Genomic DNA, 10,383 nt, shown 5'->3' on the forward strand with positions numbered 1-10,383 from the left:
GGCAAGCTTCAGCGACTGTGAGGCCTGAAGCTCAGCCATTTTTTTTTTTTTTGGAGGGGGTTGCGGGGGACGGGGAAGAGGAGCGGTGCGTCACTTTAAGAAAATGATTTTAAAATTCCAAATGCAAAGTTGCCGGAGAGCCTCCCTAGGCCTGGGCCCGAAGCCTGAGACTCGCGGTATACCCGCTCCTGAGGGCTGAGGTGGGCTCCTGTCCTGGAGTCCTGCTTTTAGGTGCTCGCGGGAACGTCCGGACACCCACTCCTCTCACCCCCACGTGGGCTCCATTGTCTTCTAGGCTTTCATCGCCTGATGACTGCTGGGGTAGCGGATCCCAGCAAGGCACGTTAGGTGTAAACGAAGGCTTTTCTGTGGACCCGATTCTAATTAAATGCTGTTTCTGCACACCTGTGTTGGTTGTAATGGCGTTTGCTTGGGATGCACCACCTTTGGTGGGGATCAGACAGCGACATTAGATGTCGAATCGCTTCTAGGGGTTTTGCTTGCCAGTTGCAGGAATGACTCCTTGTGCTTTCTCGTTTCTGGAAGATTGCCTTGCACGATGCTATTCACACGAAGGGTCCTTATTAGGAACTTTTTGTTTCTTTCTCTCGAACCCTGGGTACTTGAAAGCAAATGAAAAAGCTGTCCGGAGTCTAATCAAAGTGATTTACATTATTTGAGGATTGAATTAAGCCTGTATTTTCTTCCTCCCTCTACCCCCTCTATAGATGTTTGTATATCGATTACTATCCGTTGCTGTTTTAATGAATATCTTATTTTAAGTACCACATAGCCACTATTTCAAAATTATGTTAACATCCACATAGCTATGACAGTACACTATTTCAGTACTCAGATTTGTTTCTAAGATTTAGCCATAAAATTTCTTAAAAACAAGTATAAACTTTATACAGCTCTCTTTAAAGGTTAACTGGATAGTAATGATGAAACAAAAAGAAAATAAATGCAGCAGTACTCTATTTCAGAGAGACACTATGTGCCAGCTTCAACAGAAACTCCTAAGTCAGAGTTTATGCAGTTACACATATGTAATATGGCTTTCATTTAGTATTTTATAAAGTTCTGCATACAATTGTTTCCTTATATTCTGTGAATTTATTTTTATATTAATCACTTGATTTTGTAAACATACAAGGAAAATGAATGAAATGTTCAAAGAATGAACTGTGTACCATAACACAGAAATAGTGCTTTTCTGTCGCCAAAATTGGCACAATGGACTTGTGAAGGAATTCCCTTTGGACTAGGTCCACTGGATGGCATCCAGGGCTAATGTTAGTGGCTAATGTATTGTTCCCTGTAGGGTTATATGCTTCCTTTGAACCTGGCAAACCACTATCAGCTGTGACCGTCATCAAGGACATTGATAATATTTAAAGATTAGTAGTTTTCTGTGTATATTTTAGTGTTATAGACTGCAATTCCAAATTAGACTTGCTTTTAGTATATCATTTTACACCGTTAATCTATAATTCATTACCTGAGCACACCAGGGGAGGTAGTGTTGTAAATTGTACACTGGTAAGCTACTCAGTGAAACCATGCTTTGTATTTTTAACGTGTATAATTATATTTAAAATCAAGCAAGACTTAGTTTTATGCCTGATTTTTTTTGAAAACATGGATTTGTTATCTGAGGGTTGCAGTTCATGACGTTTTAATACTGTATTAATATGTTTGCTGCGGCTACCAAGAGCTTTGTCAAACAAGTTGGAGATGGAGGGAGATTAGTTCCCGTTCCAAGCCTCAGTGAGGCTGACAAATACCAACCTCTAAGTCTGGTGGTAAAAAAGAAGAGATGTTTTCTGTTTCCTAGATATAAATTTACTTCAACACCCTTTACACTGAAAGATATTCTTCTAGGAGACAGAGAAATTTCAGCTGGTAAGTTTAAATGTCTGTTTGGGAGTGACTACTCATTCAGTTATATTATTGGTAATCTAAACATAGGTTGTCTGTGCTACCTATGTTCATAATATTTATGTATTTTCATTGATAAAAGCAACTCTTATTACTGTGATAGTAATAATATTGTTAACAATGCCTAACGTTTTTATAGTATCAAATCTCTTATTGGTTGAATAATTTCAAATGTATTTTATAAGATTATTTATTGTATAATTTAATTTCAGTTATTTTATAAATTATTTTAACCAAATCAACTTAGAATATGACATAATAGTATATTTCTTCATCTATAAAATAGGGGTATTATTCAGTCTTGCCTGTCTCACATGGTTAAATGTGATGAAAGTAATTTGTATTTATTTTTTGATTCAGTTACTACAGTTGGTAAGCTGAAATGCATTAACAGGCTAATATTAACATTTTAACAAATTTTTCTTATAAACACTTGTTTTTCTTTCACCTAGCCAGTGGGTCTTGATGCTTAAGTATGCTGTTGGCTGAAAGAGAATTTGAGTTCATTTAAAGTACTCTAGATATTTATTTCTCTTGTTGTCAGATTAATTGAATTGCTCTTTTTTTTTTTTCTTTTTTTGCTGTACGCGGGCCTCTCACTGTTGCGGAGCACAGGCTCTGGACGCGCAGGCTCAGCGGCCATGGCAAACGGGCCCAGCCGCTCCGCGGCATGTGGGATCCTCCCGGATTGGGGCACGACCCGCGTCCCCTGCATTGGCAGGCGGACTCTCAACCACTGCGCCACCAGGGAAGCCCTGAATTGCTCTTTTTAATCTTGGTTTAAGATGTTGCCATTCTCAACATTTGGGTAATCAAGTCTTAAATGGTAAATTAATGTGCTGCTATACATATTTACATTAGATGAATTCAAGACATTTAAAATATTGATCTCCTTTTCTTAAAGGTGTTTCATCTTATCAGTTACTGAATTATGAAGATGAATCAGACGTTTCACTTTATGGAAGGCGAGGCAACCATATTGTGAATGACGTTGGGATTAACGTTACTGGATCAGATTCAGTTGCCGTAAAAGCTTCATTTGGTGTAGTAACCAAACATGAAGTGGAAGTATCAACATTACTCAAGGAAATTACTACACGGTCAGTATAATACTTCCATGTTTTCATTAAATATTTTAATTATATAAACTTCATTACAAAGAGTGCTTAAAACATTCGGGTTATATTTTATTAGAGTAATTTGTTTGATTTATTTGAAATACTGCAAATTAGTAATATGTCCAAGCTTTGGATAAGTGTAGATATCTGGAATCATTTGGTTTAAAAAATATTTAATTGCTCTGCAAAATCACTTTGGCTCTGCCGCATTTGCTAAATTATAAGATTACAAGACTTCAAGAATCTGCTTGCAGCAAATACACTAAGAGTCTCCTCCAACAGATTCCTATAGTATGCATGTTTTAACAAACTAGGAAGGAGAGGCAGATTATTAAATTTCTTTTGAGCACACCTTCTGATTTGTATTAGGACTGCCTTGATTTACTTTTAATTAAGGTGGATCGTGAATAGTAACACATGATAATCAAAAAATGTACTTGATTATACATAGTTAGATGTTACAGATTCTTGTGAATGTCTGTCTTCTTGATTTTAGAAAAATTAATTTTGACCACAGTTTGATACGTCAGTCAAGGAGGAGCAGAAAGGCAGTATTGTGTGTGGTCATGGAAAGCATCCGAACCACACGACAGTGCTCACTGTCTGTGCACGCTGGAATTCGTGGGGAATCCATGAGGGTAAACCATTAGACTCATTAGACTTCTCTTACTAAAAAGCTGCAATGGGAATTTTTTAAGTATCCAGTTTCTAATGAGCCTTGTCTATTTTGTCAAATGTTGAGATTAAAAAGCTGCAGTTGTATATAGGATTTTGCACACCAATGGTTTTGTTTTAGAATATGAAAAAAAATCCAAGAAAATTTGAATTATAAACATGTAAAATAATGTTAGAAAACACTAATCCTTGTGAAATAATGTGTACAATGGAGTCCCTCATATTACTATTATGCTGTTTTAAGAATACAAATTGAGTGGTTATGTTGAGTTCTTTGATTTTATTTTTAAGTGATACAGTTTTTACTTAAATTTTAAAAAGTTGAGTTTATATTTTTATATTAAATTAATTTTTCTAAAATAATATTGTTAATGGCCAAACATGCTTCATTCAATGTTAAGTTCTTTAAAAAATATTGAAAGAGGGGCTTCCCTGGTGGCGCAGTGGTTGAGAGTCCACCTGCCAATGCAGGGGACACGGGTTCGTGCCCCAGTCTGGGAAGATCCCACATGCCGCGGAGCGGCTGGGCCCGTGAGCCATGGCCACTGAGCCTGCGCCCATGAGCCATGGCCACTGAGCCTGTGCGTCCGGAGCCTGTGCTCTACAACGGGAGAGGCCACAACAGTGAGAGGCCTGCGTAACACACACACACACAAAACATGTTGAAAGCTATTTGTGTTTAATTTTTAGCTCAATTATGGTATTATTTGTCCTTGTCATTCACCTAATAATGACGCATAATAATGACTTGATTTGTTTTATTAAAATGAATTATTAGAAAGATAGGGTACAATGATAATCGTTTCAAATCTTTGCAAATGAAGGTTCTGTTCAGTGGCTACATTTAGGTGCCTACCAAATTGTTTAACATTGGATCATTTTAGGGGCATGAACTGAGTGAAATATTTACTTAATTGTTGGTAATTGCTTTGGAACAGTGGACAGAATAGGCTAAAAACAACTGTAGCACTTAAAGGCAGTTGGTTTACAGTTGAAAGAAAAACGTTTCTATGCCAGAGAGCATTACCCATGTGGTAGCACTAATCATTAGCTCTGATACAAAGTAACTGAGAAAGTAGTGAGAGGTATTTCCTAATATAGATCACAAGTCTCCGATGGACCATTAATTTGGACCTCTGCTAGAAACAGTTGAATTAAAGTAGGAGCATTCTTTGCTTGTAGGGGTGGGGATGTTTGTTTCTGGTAGGATTGTAGGGAATGTTTTGTTTCTCCAAAAATATATCCTTATGTGTTGTGCTCCTTAACCATGTTATTTAATTTATTTAATATAGTTTCATTTTATGGATGAACAGAATACCAGGGGAAGGGACAAAGCTATTGTTTTTCCAGCACACACAACCATAGCTTTCAGTGTTTTCGAACTCTTCATTTACTTGGATGGTGCCTTTGGTGAGTGATTTGCATGAAACACCAAAATGATTATATTTTTAAAGAAGGATTTAATGAGAATCTCTGTCTCTTTCTGAGTGTCTAATAATAGAAGAGTGCTGCTCTCAAGTACTGTCAATATTATGTTTGGGTGAAGTAACTGGGAAAGACCCTCCAGTCCTTACTTACTCATCACCTCATCCCTGTTTCTTGGGGAAGGCTGTAGTCTTCCCACCACCCACTTACAATTATAGCTAAGAGTGAGAACACAATCCACTGACAGTATTTCCTTGACTTATATGGGAAAATAAAAAATTATCGTCTAATAGGTAGCTTTTGATGATGGCAAATAGAGTAGGTAGACAGTAAGATGTCGAAGGTGTCAAGGCATCCAAACTAGGGTACCCAAAGACAACCTTTCTTCCGGTTTTCCTTTCAAAGACCCATCTCCCCCAACTCCAGACTTTCCCTAAAACCTTAAAGTTACAAATAATTCCCCCAAATTGTCACCTTATATAATACTGCAGTGCAGCTCAGTTTAGATTTCTACATTTCACAGGTTTTAAGATTATTAGACCAGCCAGCTCAAGTCTAGATGTAGCCCAAAGGAATAGGCAAGGGAGCCCCTTAGCCATGGTGATTTATGAACATTTTTAGACCTGTTTTTGTTTCTGCAGTTCTGTCGGAGGAGGGAATAGGGAGTCCAGAAACAAATCATACTAATTAAATTCTATCTGGGACACTAAAGGGTGTAGGTTTTTTGTAAAAAAAGATGTATTTATTTATTCTTTTGGCCGCATCGGGTCTTGGTTGCAGCATGTGGGATCTTCGTTGAGGCATGCGGGATCTTCGTTGGGGCACGCGAGATCTTTCGTTGTGGCGCGCGGGCTCTTCGTGTCAGCACGCGGGCTTCTCTCTAGTTGTGGCCTGCGGGTTTTCTCTTCTCTAGTTGTGGCATGCAGGCTCCAGGGCACGTGGCGCTCGGGTTCCAGAGTGCATGGGCAACTAGAGTTTGCCGCACGCAGGCTCTCTAGTTGAGGTGCGCGAGCTCAGTAGTTGTGGCTTGTGGGCTTAGTTGCCCCGCGGCATGTGGGATCTTAGTTCCTTGACCAGGGATCAAACCTGTGTCCCCTGTGTTGCAAGGCGGATTCTTTACCACTGGACCACCAGGGAAGTCCAAGGGTGTAGGTTTTTACAATAATATTGATCACTAGAAGTGTAAACTGATAGAACTGATATGTCCATCAAAATTTTAAATTACATATATTTTAGCCTTATTTACACTTTTAGGAATTTATCCTATAGATATACATATATGAAATGATGTGGGTATAAGGATAGTCAGCTCATAATAGCAAAAGATTGGAAATAACCTTAAGGTGTATTATCAGCAGCTAGTTGAATAATGGTGCATGCACACAATAGAATACTGTGAAGCCATTAGGAATTATGTAGCACTGAAGATCCTGACATAGAATAATCTGTATGATATTTTAAAGAAATGTGTATCTATTTGAGCCTAAACAATTTTATATATATGCATACTTACATACATATATACATATTCTTTATGCATGTAAAATATATGGAGTATTTCTGGAAGTACACACAACAGTAGTTACCCCGGGGTATAAAACTGAGGCTGGGGTCAACGTAGAGACTTATTTGTCACCGTATCCTCTTTTTGTACTCTTTGAATTTCGTACCATGTAAATGTTACCTTTTCTAAAAATATGTAAAATTTAACTTAAAAAAATAAAATGAATGGCACATACCAGAATTCAACCACAATTAAAACTCCCAATAAAACATGAGTTGTTTGGGCTTCCCTGGTGGCGCAGTGGTTGAGAGTCCGCTTGCCGATGCAGGGCACATGGGTTTGTGCCCCAGTCCAGGAAGATCCCACATGCCACGGAGCGGCTGGGCCTGCGAGCCATGGCTGCTGAGCCTGCGCGTCCGGAGCACCCCACGTCCGGAGCACCCCACAACGGGAGAGGCCACAACGGTGAGAGGCCCGCGTACCGCAAAAAAAATATATATATGAGTTGTTCAAATTATAACATCTTCTAAAATTTTTTTTTATAGACCTTTGTGTCACTTCAGTGTCAAAAGGAGGATTTGAAATGGAAGAAACGGCAACATTTGCACTGCTCTACAGATTGAGAAATATACTATTTGAAAGAAGTATGTCCGCTGAAGATTTTTTGCTTCTCAGATTAACACTTGAGGTTATCTCTTCAGTAATACTGTCTTAAGAATTTAAATTTAAAAGCCAAATTTCATGACTGATGGTTTAGATTCACACATAGTTATAATTGCAGTTTGGCTATACATTTTTTATTTGACTTTTAACACATTTCTTTTTTTGTCCTTTTAGATAGAAGAGTGATGGATGCCATTTCTCGTTCACAGCTTTACTTAGATGATCTTTTTTCTGACTATTATGACAAATCTCTCAGCATGAGTGATATTTCACTCAAAGAAGGGACTCATATCCGAGTTAATTTACTTAATCACAGCATTCCAAAAGGACCTTGCATACTCTGTGGCATGGGGAGCTTTAAAAGGGAGACGGTTTATGGGTGCTTTCAGTGCTCTGCCGATGGGCAGAAGTATGTGAGACTGCATGCAGTTCCTTGTTTTGATGTTTGGCACAAGAGAATGAAATAAAATGGAAAGTCAATGTATCTTGCTGGTGCTTTAGGTGCAACTGTGCCACACACCTTTCCAAAATTATCTAGGTTTGCTTTGATGAGTTGTAGCAAATTAAAGAGGGAGGGGAACAAGAAATTAACCTGTCTGGGCATCATTTTTCCTATCTATAATGTGGAGATGATAATAGTGTCTACCTCATAAATTGTCATGAGGATTAATAATGTTTATATTGGAAAAGGTTTAAATATAAAATTCAGAATATAGATATTCCTTCATAAAATCTGCCAGTCACTTTAGAAGTATATTTTGGGATTTAGTCTCATTTTACATAGAAATTTTCTAGATATCAATTTTATTTTTAGTTGGCTTTTAATTCAAGATCTAAGAATGACAAGAGTACACAAGTGGCAACTTTATGGTGCTTTAACTGTTGCCCTAGGTCTGGTAAAATGAGAAAAATGTGTTAATAATTTAATGTAATCCTAAATGTTTAATTGTGGTATCAAATTAAAAGCACACTGAGCTCAGTGTGGGGTTTTGTGTACACAATTAAAGATGACTGATAGTGGTAATGGGCTGCCATTTTGTGATGTACATATATATGTGCTCGCCAGCTTTGTCTTTATAAAAACTCACTACAGTCATTTTAAAGTTAAGGCAGCTGGGACATGTTTATTTCTTTTCTCCTTTGAAAATGTTTAAAACATTTAACGTATTTAGTTCTGTGAGACCTTTTGCATCTACTCTGTAAGAGATCTGAAATTTTTTTATACACAAGCAACCTCAATTATTTACTATACACCATTTTAAAATTATTACAAAAATACTATGTTAAAGTTCCAGAAATCAAATAGTACAGCAGTCACTACTAGGCATATGCCTATGAAGTCATTAGGCAATTACGTAAATACGAAATAGTTGTATACTATATGTATGTGGAAGGATTAATATTTTATCTTTTAAACTATTTAAATGTGATTAGAATTTGAGTAAATCTCCATGTTCATTTACCATCATCTATAATTTTTTTTTTTTTTGCGGTACGTGGGCCTCTCACTGTTGTGGCCTCTCCCGTTGTGGAGCACAGGCTCCGGACACGCAGGCTCAGCGGCCATGGCTCACGGGCCCAGCTGCTCCGCGGCATGTGGGATCTTCCCGGACCGGGGCACGAACCTGTGTCCCCTGCATCGGCAGGCGGACTCTCAACCACTGCGCCACCAGGGAAGCCCTATAATTTTTTAAAACATAAGTTTAGGGACTTCCCTGGTGGTGCAGTGGTTAAGAATCCACCTGCCAATGCAGGGGACGCGGGTTCGAGCCCTGGTCTGGGAAGCTCCCACATGCCGCGTAGCAACTAAGCCCGTGCACTACAACTACTGAGCCTGCACTCTAGGGGCTGCGAGCCACAACTACTGAGCCCGCGTGCCACAACTACTGAAGCCCACACGCCTAGAGCTTGTGCTCTGCAACAGGAGAAGCCACTGCAATGCAAAGCCTGCACACCTCAAGGAAGAGTAGCCCCCGCACACCGCAAGTAGAGAAAGCCCGAGTGCAGCAACGAAGACCCAACGCAGCCAAAAATAAATAAATAAAAGTGATTCGATCCATTTAGTGTTTTAAAAAAAAAACCACCATGAGATAGCACTAGGTATACTTGAAGTATTCAAAATCTTCAAATTGCTAATAGTAAGCTTTGGTGAGGATGAAAAGCAACTGAAACTCTCATACTAGTTGAAAAACAAATTGGTATGATTACTTTGGTAAACAGTTTGGCATTATCTGTGACAAAAAGTCTCTCCTTGATCAAACTTGTCGGGCTCTTCTGAGCCCTCTGCTTGATTAGGCCCAATAGCGCCCCCTCACCACAACTAGAGAAAGCCTGTGCGCAGAAACGAAGATTCAATGCAGCCAAAAATAAATAAATAAAAAACAAACATAAGTTTAAAAGCACTTGGTATGAAAACAATGGGACAGAAAGGTTAGAATTAGAAAGTTGGTATTATAGGATAATTTCCATTTATAGCCTTCACGGTATTTTTGTTTTGGGCCGAGTATATTATGATTCAGGTGCAAATATGAGTATACTGATCAAAAAAACCTCTAGTGACTTTTATTAATATGGATATAGAGAATGGGGGCAGTTTCCAAACCAAAACATAATATTGTATTAGCAACTTAGTTTACTTGAACGGAGCGGGTTTTTCTGAGGGAAGTAAAGGGATGAAAGTTGATGATTAAGTGAGGAGGAGTTATAAAATTGGGTATAGGAATGAAGAAATATAGGGGGGAAAGAAAAGATAGTAAAGGTTTTTATTTTACAAAGTGTCTAACTGTGCTATGCATATGTAATATCCACTAATCTAGTGGTTTTTGTGTTGCCCTTATACTTTTAAATTATAGGATTTCTAGCAGTATATTTAACGAGGTTAAAAGATGAACAGTGAACAATGGTTTGGAAAGAGCAAGTTTCAGAAAATGGAAAAGACTTTGTTTTGAACTCAGTTGGTTTTGAATAGAGCTATTTACTGCCTAACCACACTTTCTACATACACAGTAAGTAAATCTTACATGTTCCAATAAATATGTATCCTTTCTTGGGTACCAA

At 38.2% G+C, this 10,383-nt stretch overlaps 1 protein-coding gene across 1 annotated transcript; it reads left to right on the top strand.

The window, feature by feature from the left end:
- Positions 1–419: 419 nt before the first annotated feature.
- PJVK (pejvakin) lies at positions 420–7,793 on the top strand (the record flags this gene model as incomplete). The annotated part of the gene is made up of 7 exons (XM_082840852.1): positions 420–449; positions 1,716–1,905; positions 2,846–3,041; positions 3,556–3,697; positions 5,027–5,144; positions 7,209–7,307; positions 7,501–7,793. The coding sequence occupies 7 exons, from the start codon at positions 420–422 to the stop codon at positions 7,791–7,793; spliced, it is 1,068 nt and encodes a 355-aa protein (XP_082696978.1).
- Positions 7,794–10,383: the final 2,590 nt, after the last annotated feature.

This window comes from Leucopleurus acutus (genome assembly GCF_964270905.1).
Source record: "Leucopleurus acutus genome assembly, chromosome: 6".
Classification (NCBI taxonomy): domain Eukaryota; kingdom Metazoa; phylum Chordata; class Mammalia; order Artiodactyla; family Delphinidae; genus Leucopleurus; species Leucopleurus acutus.